Consider the following 14,529-nt stretch of genomic DNA (forward strand, 5'->3'; position numbering starts at 1 on the left):
ACAGGATGGGCTTTGCTGCCTTTGGGACAAGCCAAGCCAAAAGCTGTTTACAGCAATGTCCGATCAAACCAGTTAAATGTATTTGACTTTTGTGGGAATAGATTCTTCCACCGTGGCTAAAAAAGCCACCTCTATTGGTCTGTCACCCCCCCCAACTGTATTACCTAGGTTATGAAGGCACCCTAAAGACGTTAAAGCAAAGATTATGGGATAATGCACACGCAGTCTGTAGTCCGCTGGCAGTAGGAGTACAATATGGGCATGTTTTTAAGTTAACATCTTACATTAAAAACCTGACAGTACCAAACTACCGAAGGCTATTCACCAAAGCCAGACTAAACATCTTTCCTTTTGCAGTGTTGGATGGCAGGTTGAGAGGAGTTCCCTACCAGGACAGACTTTGCTCGTGTGCTCAAGACATCGATTCCATAAATCATATTTTGTTGCACTGTGCAAAATATGAGCAAGCCAAGGCTGAACTGATACTAGCCTTGTTGGTACCTTTCCTAGGAAAATCAGAGGCTCACTATGTCAGGTTCCTATTGGAAGACCGGACAAATGCTAGAACATTAGCAGTGGCAAAGTTTTTCTTGGTGGTTGCAAGAACCAATGATCCCTATATTCCGAACAAAATGCTTGTTTAATCTGGAGGTAGGCTGTATGAATTGTGCATTGCTTTGTAACAATTTGTTGGGTCTCTGGACCGTAATAAAGACTGATGATGATTCTTCCACCCACACATTTGAAAGGGCATTATAATACCAGCCCCTTTGCTTTCTATCCTGATTTTTCCGTTCCACTGCGTTTATTCATTCTGCCCTGATCACCAAAGTAGAAAACCTTATTCAGCTTGAGGGCCACATTGCCAATGGTGGATGGGACTAGGCAGAGCAACAGCTGCAACTCTTACGTTGGCAAGAGCTCACCACGGTTTCTACTTATCAAAACAGAGCATGCCCAAGTCAGATATCTGACAAAGCTCCCAGTTGCCGCTTTTACAGAACTAAGAACCACTTTTACAGAACTACGATTCCAATTGATGTCCTCGGCAGTGTTGGACGGACAGTACGGCAAAGTACATTACGGAGAGAGACTCTGTGTTGACAACCCTGCGTCGAGGACCTGTGCCATTATTTATTGCAGTGCCTGTTATATATAGACCCAAGAGACCAATTTATAAAACCCCTGTTTACGAATGGAACACATTTGAATAGGGTGGAAAGGGTGAAACACCGATGACTTTGTTACTTATAAAGTAGCACTCTACGCGCTTGGCAGCTAAGAAGATCAGGAGGAAGGAACTAGACAAAATAGCGGTCAACTGCCAAGGGGATTCGGATATTTAATCTGGCACATCTTACCTGAGAATCTTCTGCTATTCTATTCTATTTATTGCAACAAATAATTTTAGTAGCCGTGACGGAGGTTTTATTGTATTTATTTATTGTATTTATTGCCCGATGATTTTTATGGTTATTGTTGTTGTTTCGTCCCCGTTTTTTTCTTTTTGTTCTCCTTCTGAATGATGCCATGGCCTATGGCTAGTGCAATAAAAAGTTTAATTGGAACTTTTACGTTGGCAAAGAACTCACGGCCTAGGACCCTCGTACCTACGGGACCGCCTCTCCCGGTATGCCCCACAAAGAGCCTCAAGGTCCATATATAGCAACACCCTAGTGGTCCGGGCCCTAAGAAAGTTAGATTAGCTTCAACAAGAGCCAGGGCCTTTTCAACATTGGCTCCGGCCTGGTGGAATGCTCTGTCTCATGAGACCAGGGCCCTGCAGGATCTGATTTCTTTCCGCAGGGCCTGTAAGACAGAGTTGTTCCGTCTGGCCTTTGGCTTGGAGCCAATTTGATTCCCTCCCCCTCTTTTCTTTTTCCTTTCTCCTCCTGTGATGAGGCTGCATTTTAATATTTTAATGTTTCAATATTTTAATGTTGTATTTTAATCTTGTTTTTAAGTTGTATTCATTCAACTTGTTTTTATTATCACTTGTTAGCCGCCTTGAGCCCGGCCTTGGCTGGGGAGGGCGGGGTATAAATAGTAATTATTACTATATTATTATTATTATTATTATTATTATTATTATTACTACTACATTCCAGCTGTGCAAAAGTCAGAAGGTTTTTGACACAGCCACGTCTCTTCATCAGCCAAGCAAGAGGCATTATCCCAGTTGCAACCCAGCACTGCACACCGGCAAAACCACTTGAGGGCAATGTGCAGCAGGACTGATGACAGGGCCAAGGGCCAGGAAGAGGCCTGGAGGGCCACACTGAGCTATCCTCTGGTTTAGGGTTTCCCAAACCTGGGTCTCCAGCTGTTTGTGGACTACAACTCCCATCATCCCTAGCTAGCAGGACCAGTGGTCAGGGGTGATGGTAACTGTAGTCCAAAAACAGATGGAGACTCAAGTTTGGGAAACACCACTCAAGGTTTCCCCCCCTCAAATTTCCTTCTGAGTATCTGTTCTCTTTCCATTAAAAGGAAGCATGCAACTTTTCACACAAAGGAGGCCTTTAAGCTTAACAGCTTCACAGTTTTGTGAAGCTCCAGGATTTCAGAAAGAGGTAACAAACCTTCTCTTTTGCTGTCTTCCCATAGGATGTATCGTTCATCATGAGGAACATAAAGGAACGCAGATCTTCTTCATCCAGTTCCTTGCTGATTTCTGCCATTAGCACCCTGCGCACAAACACAGAGAGTTTCCATTTGAAATTAATTCATAATCCCATTTCTCTTGATGATTGGGTCAGTCAGTACTTCCCATACCACACACAATTCCTTCCTGAACCGATTTTTTAAGCACACACAAACAAACCCTGCTTTTTTACACTACAGTATTTATGCTCATAAATACCATAAAGAAGGCTGATAATCGAATAATTGATGCTTTTGAATTATGGTGCTGGAGGAGACTCTTGAGAGTCCAATGGCCAGCGTGACATCGCTGCTCTGGCGAGCCAGAGCCGCACACGGAAACGCCGTTTACCTTCCCGCTGGTAAGCGGTCCCTATTTATCTACTTGCACTTAAGGGTGCTTTCGAACTGCTAGGTTGGCAAGCGCTGGGACCAAACAACGGGAGCACACCCCGCCGCGGGGATTCGAACTGCCGACCTTTCGATCGGCAAGCCCTAGGCGCTGAGGCTTTTACCCACAGCGCCACCCGCGTCCCTAAAAAATGATGTATAGATGGTATATTACACCTGTTAAATTAGCTAAAATATACCAAGTTAGCAACAAATGTTGGAAATGTAAAGAAAAAGAAGGAACATTTTATCACATGTGGTGGGAATGTAAGAAAGTGAAAAGCTTCTGGGAAATGATATATAATGAGATGGAAAAAATGTTGAAATATACATTCATAAAGAAACCAGAAGCATTTTTACTGGGCATGGTAAGAAGTGATATAAATAGAAAAGATGTAAGCTGTTTTTATGTGCAATGACGGCAGCAAGAATATTATTAGCACAAAAATGGAAGCAAGAAGAATTACCGACGAAAGAAGAATGGAGGATGAAATTAATGGACTATGCAGAATTAGACAAACTAACAGGAAGGATTCAAAATCTGCGGGACCAGAAATTCACAGAAGACTGGTGTAAATTTACAGACTATTTGAAAAGTAATAGTGATGATCAAACTACGTTTGTAAGTTTGCAATAAGTTTTGTGAGGTGAATTATTGGAACTATTGCAAAAATGGATAAAGGGGAGGATGAATTGTTAAAGGCAATATGAATTTAAGAAATGAATAAGAAGTGGTTAAAACGGGGAATCATCAGAGGTGCTGATGGGAGTCCATAAAAAGATTGTATAAGTGGTGAAGTTTTGTGGTATGTATTATAATTCATATGTTAAAATTAATAAAAAATATTATAAATAAATAAATAAAAATATGAAACAAGCAAGTGAATGTGGTTACCTTAAATCACTAGCCGCGGAGGAAATCGATGCACTGAACTCACCTGTACTTTGGAATCAACGGGGGAAACTGAGACAAATTGGCTTCCACGGCTGCTTTCCCACTCCCCAGGACTTTCCTCAGCAAGTCAAATCTCTTCAGTCTGTACAGGAGTTCAGACAAAGTGCTGAGCGTCAGTATCTCCCTCTCGTTCAAAGCCACGAAGAGTTTCCGGGTCTCTGCCGCAGGTACGTCAGGAACAAGATCTCGGCACAAATACTGCATAGTTTCCCTTTCCTCCGCGTCCAGTTCCTGTTCAATTCGGTGAAGAAGGACAGTGGGCACTTGGGGAACTGTCATCACAAGCCCCTGTCCCTTTAAAAAGTCGTGTGTGTTTCCTAAACAGGAAAGCCAAGTCATGAGCCTTTTTCTTCTGAACACAATAGCCTCCTTCCCGCTTGGTCTCCAGCAGCCGGGCTGTGCTTTCGGGTCTTTAATGTGAAAAATAAAAGCTGTAAGAAGAGAAGAAATAATACCAAGAGATACACAATGTACAGAACTGTACCCAAGACGCACTTAAGTTTGTTGTCTCATCCGCTGCAATCCTCGGGTCAAGCTTGGCCCTTGAACTGCTGAAGTTCTGTAAAAACCTGCTTTTTTCTTGATTGCACAAGACTCAGGCTGAATGTAAAAATGGAATGCCCAGTTCACACCAAAAATTTTATCAATCGCACGGGTTGGAATGCCCAAGAGGAAGCAAACTAGTCAGAAAATACAGGCTGAAACAGAGAAGTCATATTCCGATAAACTACTCCCACACAGTTGAAGTCTTTTTTTTTTATTATTCTAAGGGGTGGGGAGGGCTAAGGATGAGAGAAAGTAGCTTCCTTAAGGCTGGTTAGTGAGGCGATGGCTGCTCAGTCTTTTACAAAGCAATCCTATACAGATCCCTGGAGGCAACCCTGTTTAGGGAAGCTTTTAAGGTTTAACAGACCACTGTATTTTAATACAGTGGTGCCTTGGGTTAAGAACTTAATTCGTTCTGGAGGTCTGTTCTTAACCTGAAACTGTTTTTAACCTGAGGCTCCACTTTAGCTAATGGGGCCTCCTGCTGCTGCTGCACCGTCACTGCACGATTTCTGTTCTCATCCTGAAGCAAAGTTCTTAACCCGAGGTACTATTTCTGGGTTAGCGGAGTGTGTAACCTAAAGCGTATGTAACCTGAAGCGTATGTAACCCAAGGTACCACTGTACTTTGTTGGAAGCCGCCCAGAGTTGCTGGGGAAACCCAGCCAGATGGGCGGGGTATAAATAATAAATTATTATTATTATTATTATTATTATTATTCCCAGGTAAGGGATAAAGTGGGTAAAGGATTGTAATAAAAAGAACTTGCTGGAGAGTAAACCCCATTAAACATGATGAGACTTACTTTGGAGTAAGTACGCATAAGATTGCTATTTACATTTTGCCATGTCTTCTGGAGGGAAAAATAGTTTTCATTCAGCTTTTACTTGTGCCAGTGAACACTAAACCATCAGCAATATGGAAATATTATTTTTAAAGCTTTTCATGCTATCACTAGGAACTCCAAATAACCCTAATTGCATCGTCCAGCCCAGGCACTGAGATCCAGTGCCAAGGGCCTTCTGGCAGTTCCCTCCCTGCAAGAAGTGAGATTACAGGGAACCAGGCAGACGGCCTTCTCGGTAGTGGCACCCGCCCTGTGGAAGACCCTCCCAGCTAATGTCAAGGAAATAAACAACTATCTGACTTTTAGAAGACATCTGAAGGCAGCCCTGTTTAGGGAAGTTTTTAATGTTTGACGTATTTATCGTGTTTTTATATTCTATTGGGAGTCGCCCAGTGTGGCTGGAGAAACCCAGCCAGATGGGTGGGGTAATAATGATAATAATAATAATAATAATAATAATAATAATAATAATAATAATAATAATTGCAGTGCCTTCCAACTGAAAGCATATAAAAATTATGGAGGGTGGAGGCAAATACAGTAGTACAATAGGACATGTTGAATTCAGTGGCAGCTACTATAGCTTAAACCAGGCATAGGCAAACTCTGGCCCTCCAGATGTTTTGGAACTACAATTCCCATCACCCCTAGCTAACAGGACCAGTGGTCAGGGATGATGGGAACTGTAGTCTCAAAACAGCTGGAGGGCTGGAGTTTGCCTATGCCTGGCTTAAACCCATTCTCTGCCAATCTATCACAAAGAAGGGAGGATTTCCCTGCTTGTGCACTTATGACATTTTCCTAGGTTCGATGCAGAAAGAATTCAAAGAGAAAATGAAGAATAATGCCAAGGATCAAAATACTTATACCTGGAATGACTGCCTGATACACAAGAGAACTGATAGGAAGGGTTTGAGAGGGATATGATGGGAGTCTTAAAGGGACAGACTCTCTTTTCCCCAAATAATATCAACAAATAAGACTTTTGGGCTGCACTAGTTAGGCAGGTTCAAATCCGCATTCTCCATGAGGGGAAAAGGGGGGTGAGATACTCTGCCTTAAATTCCTTAAAGGAAGGGCAGGATCAAAATGAAATGAAATAAAAAGTATGCTCTTCCCACGCTGAAAAAGAGTACAGTGAAGACCTACGCTGAAAGAGAATTTCAGAAAATTTCAACTAAAGCAACCGTGAGCCTAAGGTTGCAATATTACGCATCTTTATGTGGGAGGAAGCCCACTGAATACATTTCTGAATAAAGTATTGAATAGGATTTATGCAGGCTACAGAGGTTTTGATCAGAAAACCATTGGCTCTTCCATTAAATGTGCGCTCTCACTACTGGTAGACAGCATAAAATCAGCAGTCCATATCTATCTTGCCATTTATTACGAAATACGGCATTTCCTCCAAAACCAGCATTGATGCGAATTGAGGAAAAGAAGGACCTAACTGCATTTTAAGCTTGTAATACATATACAGCCAGAGAGACACCCAGCCTCTTTCCCAATGACCTATGAAGATCCAAAGACCAGATTAAGCCCAATATTAGGATAAGGTAAAGGTAAAGGGACCCCTGACCATTAGGTCCAGTCGTGACCGACTCTGGGGTTGCAGCGCTCATCTCGCCATATTGGCCGAGGGAGCCGGTGTACAGCTTCCGGGTCATATGGCCAGCATGACTAAGCCGCTTCTGGCGAACCAGAGCAGCACACGGAAACACCATTTACCTTCGCGCCAGAGTGGTAGCTATTTATCTACTTGCACTTTGATGTGCTTTCAAACTACTAGGTTGGCAGGAGCAGGGACCGAGCAACAGGAGCTCACCCCATCACGGGGATTCGAACCGCCGACCTTCTGATTGGCAAGTCCTAGGCTCTGTGGTTTAACCCACAGCGCCACCCGTGTCCCACCAATATTAGGATACAAATGACCAAAAGAATATTAACTTCTTGGAAATTTCAGCAAAGACATGACCAATCAAACCTACCTAGAAATTAAAACTGCCTGTTCATAAGCCGGCTGGATCCTTCTGCTCATGGGCAAAAGTCCTGAGAAAATAAAGCCTTCTGTATCGGCTGTCCAGATAATGTTTTCAGTCCTGAAATTAGCTCCTGGGGGACCAAGAATGACAGAGGAAGTGGGCTCTCCATTATCTGATCAGAAACATTATTCATCCTTGAAATCCCGCAGGAAATACCACTCTTCACACTCAGCGAAGAAGGAAGTCATGTCAACGACATTCCACACATCACATGCATACTTTTAAAAATCAGTCAGCCCCCTTGATGTATTTTCTTGCAAAACAAATAAGGAAGTCAAGGGGCAGAGTTAATTTGAAGCACTGAAGAGCACATATATATTTCTCCTTTTCTCACACAAACACACCCAGCATACTTGACCACCCCTACCATTCAGAAAAGCCCCTCTATCCATGAAGGAAGAGCCTGCCATTTAAAAAACAACAATGCTTAAATTTCCAAATCCCCATTTTTAAAAAATAAAATAAAAAATTCACAAGGGCATAGCGCCCACAGACGCCAAGTTGGGGAAATTCTTGTCTTATTTGGTGACAATTATAGTATTCCTGCTGCGTGACAATTTGTTTTTTAAACATCCATAACCAATTCTTCCACAATTGTGTAGCTCCGGGTTCCTCGCTGAGTCTAGACTTCAAAAGATAAGAGGAAGTTTAAAACATTAAACAGTCATGGGACTAGTTCACCTGACAGGATAAACCAATCTATGGCATGATGAGACTGCTGTGGTGCGTGGAGCTAACACAAAGTTTGGCTTAGTGTGCTGTGTGAAGTGGGATTCATGGTTAAGCGCCTCCCTCACTGGCTACGAAATTATCTCAGGGAGGAAGTAAAAAGGACTGCGAAGGAATAAAGTCCCAGAAAGCTCCTCTCTGGGAGCCGACATGTTCATGCAGGCTTGGAAAACCATAGTTTGGCTTGCTGTGTCGTGCATAGCAGGGTCAATCTCGGAATAAAAGCATAAACAATTAATGAGTAATAATAATTCCAGAATAGTAGCCATAATGTCCTACTGAAACTTCCTGGTTTCTCTCTCCTCTACCTCCTCCTACTTTAATTTAAAGTAATATGATCCTGCTTACTGGAAGGACAGATCATGAAGCTGAGGCTCCAATAATTTGGGCACCTCATGAGAAGAGAAGACTCCCTGGAAAAGACCCTGATGTTGGGAAAGATGGAAGGCACAAGGAGAAGGGGACAACAGAGGAGGAGATGGTTGGACAGTGTTCTCGAAGCTACCAGCATGAGTTTGACCAAACTGCAGGAGCCAGTGGAAGACAGGAGTGCCTGGCGTACTCTGGTCCATGGGGTCACGAAGAGTCAGACACGACTAAACAACTAAACAACAACAACAATATGATCTTGGTCATGTTGTTCAGATGCCTGATTATCGTCTTCCAAAGCAACTACTCTATTCCAAATTTTAAAATGGAAAGCATAATGATGGTGGTCAACAAAAGCGGTTTAAAGACTTTCTCAAGGCAAATCTTTAACAATGTAGTATAAACACAGACAACTGGGAAACACTGGCCTGTGAGTGCTCCAACTGGAGAACTGTCTTTACCAAAGGTGTCATGGGCTTTGAAGATGCTCAAACTCTGGACGAAAGGGAGAAATGTGCTAAGAGGAAGGCACGCTTGGCAAACCCTCAACGTGATCAACTCCCGCCCGGAAACCTATGTCCCCACTGTGGAAGGACGTGTGGATCCAGAATTGGCCTCCACAGTCACTTACGGACTCACTGTTAAGACTGTATTCATGGAGGACAATCCTACTCGACTACGGGTGATCGCCAAAGAAGGATATGATCCTGGAAAAGGAATGGGTTGACTCTTCCATTTCCTGGATTTTGTATAGAAACAAATGGGTATTTAATTTCCAGAGATGCTCCAATCCATCTTTTGACCAGTGAGGAGGTCTGGCTACACCCAAGTTGTGAGCCAGTGTGGTGTAGTGGTTAAGAGCGGTAGTCACGTAATCTGGGGAACCGGGTTCGCGTCTCCGCTCCTCCACATGCAGCTGCTGGGTGACCTTGGGCCAGTCACACTTCTCTGAAGTCCCTCAGCCCCACTCACCTCACAGAGTGTTTGTTGTGGGGGAGGAAGGGAAAGGAGATTGTTAGCCGCTTTGAGACTCCTTAAAGGGAGTGAAAGGCGGGATATCAAATCCAAACTCTTCAAGTTGCCTGGAGAAACAGTTCGGGGATGGGCAGATTTCAGGCTTGCGAGATGTACTTTGTGTAAAATAGTGGTTCAGTGAGTGGATGTATGTTAGAAATTCAGGAACCACATGCTCAGGTCAGAAATTGGTGGTCAATATTGGAACAAAGTCACACCTTTGACAGTTTTGTTGTTTCTAGACAACTGGGAGTCAGACATCCTTGTTGGTGATCTACTGCAAATCACCCAATTCCTGACTGAGTTGCATTTCCCCCCCTCAGTCATGTACAAAAAATATATTTAAAGCAGTGGTGTCCAAACTTTTTTCAAAGAGGGCCAGTTTTGATGAAGTGAAGGGCCATGGGGGCCAACCCACCTTTTTTTAGGGTTGGAATTGTTGAGCTTCTTTTAGGATTAAAGTTGTTACGGTTTTTTTAGGATTTTACCCCAAGAAATAGACTGCCACAGGGGCCAGATTAAACCGACCGGTGGGCCGGATCAGGTCCCTGATACCGACTTTGGACATGCCTGATTTAAAGCAAATGCACCTTAAAAACAACATATGATGTACATATAACCCCTTTGTTGCTAATTAGGAGGTGGGGCTTTCCTCTGGGAAACTCACAAGAACTCCGGGCTAAAGGGGAAATAACTAATACTTCAAAATGACGTATGTAATCACATGCCCTTTCCAGCATGTGATTGAGAATTTCTCTTGAGGGGGAAAACGCTTGCTTTTGAATATAATTATGATTCAAACAGAAAACTCCCAATAGACACATGTCTGATGGAAAATAAACCTCCATACCTCAATCATTTAAATGTTATGCAGGTGGGGGATTTTTTTCCTACCCACTTGTTCCAATCATTCATTTCTGCAATCTAAGCTAATACAGTAAAGGATGCTATCAGAAACAGGCTTAATTGTAAATAACTGGATTTTTGTGCCTTTTTAAAAACCACTTCAAGTTAATGAATCTGGAATAAGAGTTGAAAGCTGTTATGTCTCTTTGCTATGCATTCCCGCCATTGCATCGCTATTGTTGTGCTGAAAGTGGCTCTTGGCATATTTACTTGGGAGTTTTCCGAAAACCCATTAAAGTGACCAGAACAACTGTTCACTCTGAAATCATGTGCTCGCTTACAAAAGGATCTGTTACCTTCCAACAAAACCACTGGGGTAAAGATATCGACAGGATAGGAATGTTAAGAAAAGTTAAGAAATTTGATTATAATCAGAATATTGTTTTTTGAATAATGATATTGGAAAACTGCTACATTGAGTTACAAGAGTGGCTGGGGAAACCCAGCCAGATGGGCGGGGTATAAATAATATATTAGTAGTAGTAGTAGTAGTAGTACAAGGAAATTCAGATGGAAGAGATTAGAGGAAGTCAAGCAATATGTTTATGAAGTTGGAAGTTTAACTTTTATTGTCTATGTGTTTGTGGTTATATTTTTGGTTATTATTTGCTATATTTGTTTTATTTATTTTTCTTTTATTTTTGTTTCATTGGTTTTATAGTATGTGTTGTATTTGTATGAAACTTAATAAATATTATTGGGGGGGGGGAGATATCAACGGGCTGGGGCTCTCACTGAGCTCATGTAAGAAGTTTTTAAAAAACGTCTCCTATGACTTTCTTCTCTTGGGGAAAGCAGGCAAAGATAGAAAGGTTAAGCCATTCTCGTCACAGCCTCGGATGTTCCCTTTTCATGAAAGAATAACCCTTAAAATAAGAATAATGCTGGCGGAAATAGGGCAACGCGTAACGCCCTTCTAATGCGTATGTACTTTGGCCAGGAACAAAAGCGAAACAGCGTCCTTGGCGCACAAAGCGCGCTTATCTCGTTATCACCCGATGCAGTTCTTTTTTATATAAAAAGCGGTTTATGTCGCAGCTCTGACGTTACCCCTCTAAGTAGCCTTTCCTTACAAGCCGACTTCCTTAAAATAAAAATAAAAATCTTTCTTCAGAAGTATCCCCAACGTTTAATGGGGTCGAGAGCAGTCTGAGCTGGTATCTCTCCAAAGAGGACAGACGCGCCGCGTAAACTTGCGAGCGCGCTATTCGGCGGGGCTTACTTCCGAGTAAACCTGCACGGGCTCGCGAGAAACGGGCGCCGATCCCTCCTCCTCCTCCTCCTCCCACCCCATTCACACGACTTGGGAGTTGTTGTTCCAAGGCGCGCTTTCAGAAGCAGCCCGGTTTTAGCTTGCGGATCCTTTTCCTTATCGCCTTACGAAGCGCGCCATGCCGGCGACACCGCTCCTTACCTCTGAGCAAGCCCTACTCGCGCAACCAGACCTCTCGATCCGCGCTCCCCGGTGGATTTCCCTTCTCAAGATGGCAGTCTCCAAACTTCGGCGTCCGCCATTACCCGTTCTGACGAACAACAGCCTTGTTGGCGAGGCTCCCTTTTTGGGGAGTGGCGCTGAGCGGCTCGCAGTTCCTGCGCAAACCAGAAGAGCGAGTCAGCTTCCTTCCCACGCGCAAGGAAGCCCCGACGGTGCGCAACCGGATCGAACCAAAATGCTTAGCAAAAAAGTTTCTAAAAAAGGGAAACAAGCACTCCAGAGCTTCCTCTACAACGAAATTGGAGATTTCCCCTTTCCTGCGCCAATACTGAATGGAAGAGTCATTCAAAAGCAGTGGTTGGGGGCGGGCAGTCGGATTCCCTAGAGGGGTGCAGAAAGTATAAATAACTGACTTTTCAAAGCTGGTATCCTTGGCTCAAGTTCAGCCATTTTGTTGAATTAAGGTTTTAATTAGATTCAGAACAAATGGGCAGTTCCGATTTTGCGTTTAATTATGGACTGTGTTGCTATCTTCCCTTAGTGGGCTGTGAGAAGGTTTGTGTTATGTACTAAAGTTCTCACCCTGGGCCAGCAGGGGGATACTGCAGATAGTTTTCACTCAGGTCCACATATGCAAATAAGGGATTGAAAATGATGTTCAGTGATTGGATAGTTACTGAAAATGGTTACTGTTGCGTTCTAGTGGAGCTCTATATAAGAAGGCTGGCTGAACCCTTCAGTTCAGTTCTGTTCTGGCCTGTGAATAAACAAGGGCTGTTTGAAGAATCGCTGTATCGTCTGATATGTTCACCCACAACTTAACAGTTTGTGGTTGGGGAAGGGTTATGCTTGGGACAGTGAGGTTTATGATGCAATGTTTATGTATGTGTGAGAATATATATGTATGTGTGTGTGTGTATATATGTATGTGTAGGGTCACGAGTCGGACACGACTGAACAACAACAACTATGTATGTATATATGTGTGTATATATGTGTGTGTGTGTGTGTGTATGTGTGTGTGTATATGTATATATATAACTTCCTTTGGGAGGTATTAGAATTTTATTTGCCAGTTTTAGATAGATTCCGCCTCGCCGCCTGAAATTCGTTACTTTGCAAGAGCTTTTTCCTCCCACAAACCACAACGGAAGTCAAATTAAAGCGAAAGAGGAGGAGAGGATGCAACCCAAAAACATGAATGGACTCGAAGCACTTTACATGGGGAAACCCAGCCAGATGGGCTGGTTGTTATTAATTATTATTATTATTAGGCTGCAGTTGTAGACACACTGTTTTTATATCTATCCCTCCCAAAGGAGCCCAAGGTACCAAACAATAATACTTGAGAATTGTCACTGAGCATAGAAGGGGCTGACTTCTCAGTAAACAAAAGGATTGTAATGTAAGTACAGGAAACCCTGATTCATAGCAAAGACTGCATGTCTGCTCAGAGGTTAAGTCCCACAGAGTGCAGTGGGGCTTACTCCCAGATATGTGGAGGTAGGATTGCAGCCTCAGGGATAGGTGGGGTGAGACGACCCCATTAGGAAACCTTACAACAGTTTGGGGTTGCTTGGCAAGCTCCCTTCCACATTAAGGCTCCAGCCATGCACAAGGCTTACTGAAGTCAACACATTTGTTTTTGAGTAAATATGTAGAACGCGGGTGGCTCGGTAGGTTAAACCACAGAGCCTAGGATTTGCCGATCAGAAGGCCGGCGGTTCAAATCCCCATGACGGGGTGAGCTCCCGTTGCTCAGTCTCTGCTCCTAGCAGTTCGAAAGCACGTCAAAGTGCAAGTAGATAAATAGGTACTGCTCCGGCGGGAAGGTAAACGGCGTTTCCGTGCGCTGCTCTGGTTCGCCAGAAGCGGCTTGGTCCTGCTGGCCACATGACCCGGAAGCTGTATGTCGGCTCCCTCGGCCAATAAAGCGAGATGAGCACCGCAACCCCAGAGTCGGTCACGACTGGACCTAATGGTCAGGGGTCCCTTTACCTTTACCTTTAAATATGTTATAGGATTGGCCTCCACAGAATTGCAGGACTAATCGCCGCAGGTTATTCTACTGACCTTCCCTCGTTTCTTAAACTTTAAAAATACATGTTTAGCAAAATGCAGAATGTTTTATATTATTATTATTATTATTATTATTATTATTATTTATTGTTGTCATTTTACAGATAGGACACTGAGACTCAATGAGTGACTTTGCCACTGAGACCATCCATGGCTGAGATGACAGATGAGCCTTGTTCGAGAACAACTATCCCAGCACAACTAAGCCAGTGTGGTGTAGTGGTTAAGAGCGGTAGTCTCGTAATCTGGGGAACCGGCTTCATGTCTCCGCTCCTCCACATGCAGCTGCTGGGTGACCTTGGGCCAGTCACACTTCTTTGAAGTCTCTCAGCCCCACTCACCTCATAGAGCGTTTGTTGTGGGGGAGGAAGGGAAAGGAGAATGTTAGCCGCTTTGAGACTCCTTAAAGGGAGTGAAAGGCAGGATATCAAATCCAAACTCTTCTTCTTCTTCTTCTACTACTTTAGAAAGGTAATGTTGGTTTCCATTCCAGCACTGGGGCTTCATTGGTCTGTTGTAACAAAAATAACAGAGCTATATTTTACTTTAAAGGCTGAGAAATATATTGTGGGA

The 14,529-nt window shown here is 43.4% G+C and overlaps 1 protein-coding gene and 1 long non-coding RNA gene across 6 annotated transcripts in view; one reads left to right on the forward strand and one right to left on the reverse strand.

The window, feature by feature from the left end:
• Nucleotides 1–12,479, reverse strand: part of CFLAR (CASP8 and FADD like apoptosis regulator) — a 39,555-nt gene extending 27,076 nt beyond the window's left edge. The window contains exons 1-4 of one of the 5 annotated variants that reach the window (XM_083410635.1): nt 11,857–11,967; nt 7,371–7,494; nt 3,972–4,398; nt 2,583–2,688 (exon numbers count right to left, since the gene is read on the reverse strand). In XM_083410635.1, the coding sequence (XP_083266761.1) occupies nt 2,583–2,688; nt 3,972–4,327 (462 nt within the window). In that variant the 5' untranslated portion in view covers nt 4,328–4,398; nt 7,371–7,494; nt 11,857–11,967. Of the gene's footprint in view, nt 1–2,582; nt 2,689–3,971; nt 4,420–7,370; nt 7,495–11,856 lie in introns of those variants that run through there. The other 4 variants (XM_083410636.1, XM_083410633.1, XM_083410632.1 and 1 more) reach the window with 4 other exon arrangements.
• Nucleotides 4,430–12,665, forward strand: LOC310665034. Its single transcript, XR_014505152.1, has 4 exons — nt 4,430–5,981; nt 6,288–6,938; nt 7,303–9,362; nt 9,611–12,665. It is a non-coding gene; the product is annotated as an uncharacterized lncRNA (long non-coding RNA).
• The last annotated feature ends 1,864 nt before the right edge of the window (nt 12,666–14,529 follow it).

Source organism: Podarcis tiliguerta (assembly GCF_965153285.1).
Source record: "Podarcis tiliguerta genome assembly, chromosome: 1".
Classification (NCBI taxonomy): Eukaryota; Metazoa; Chordata; class Lepidosauria; order Squamata; family Lacertidae; genus Podarcis; species Podarcis tiliguerta.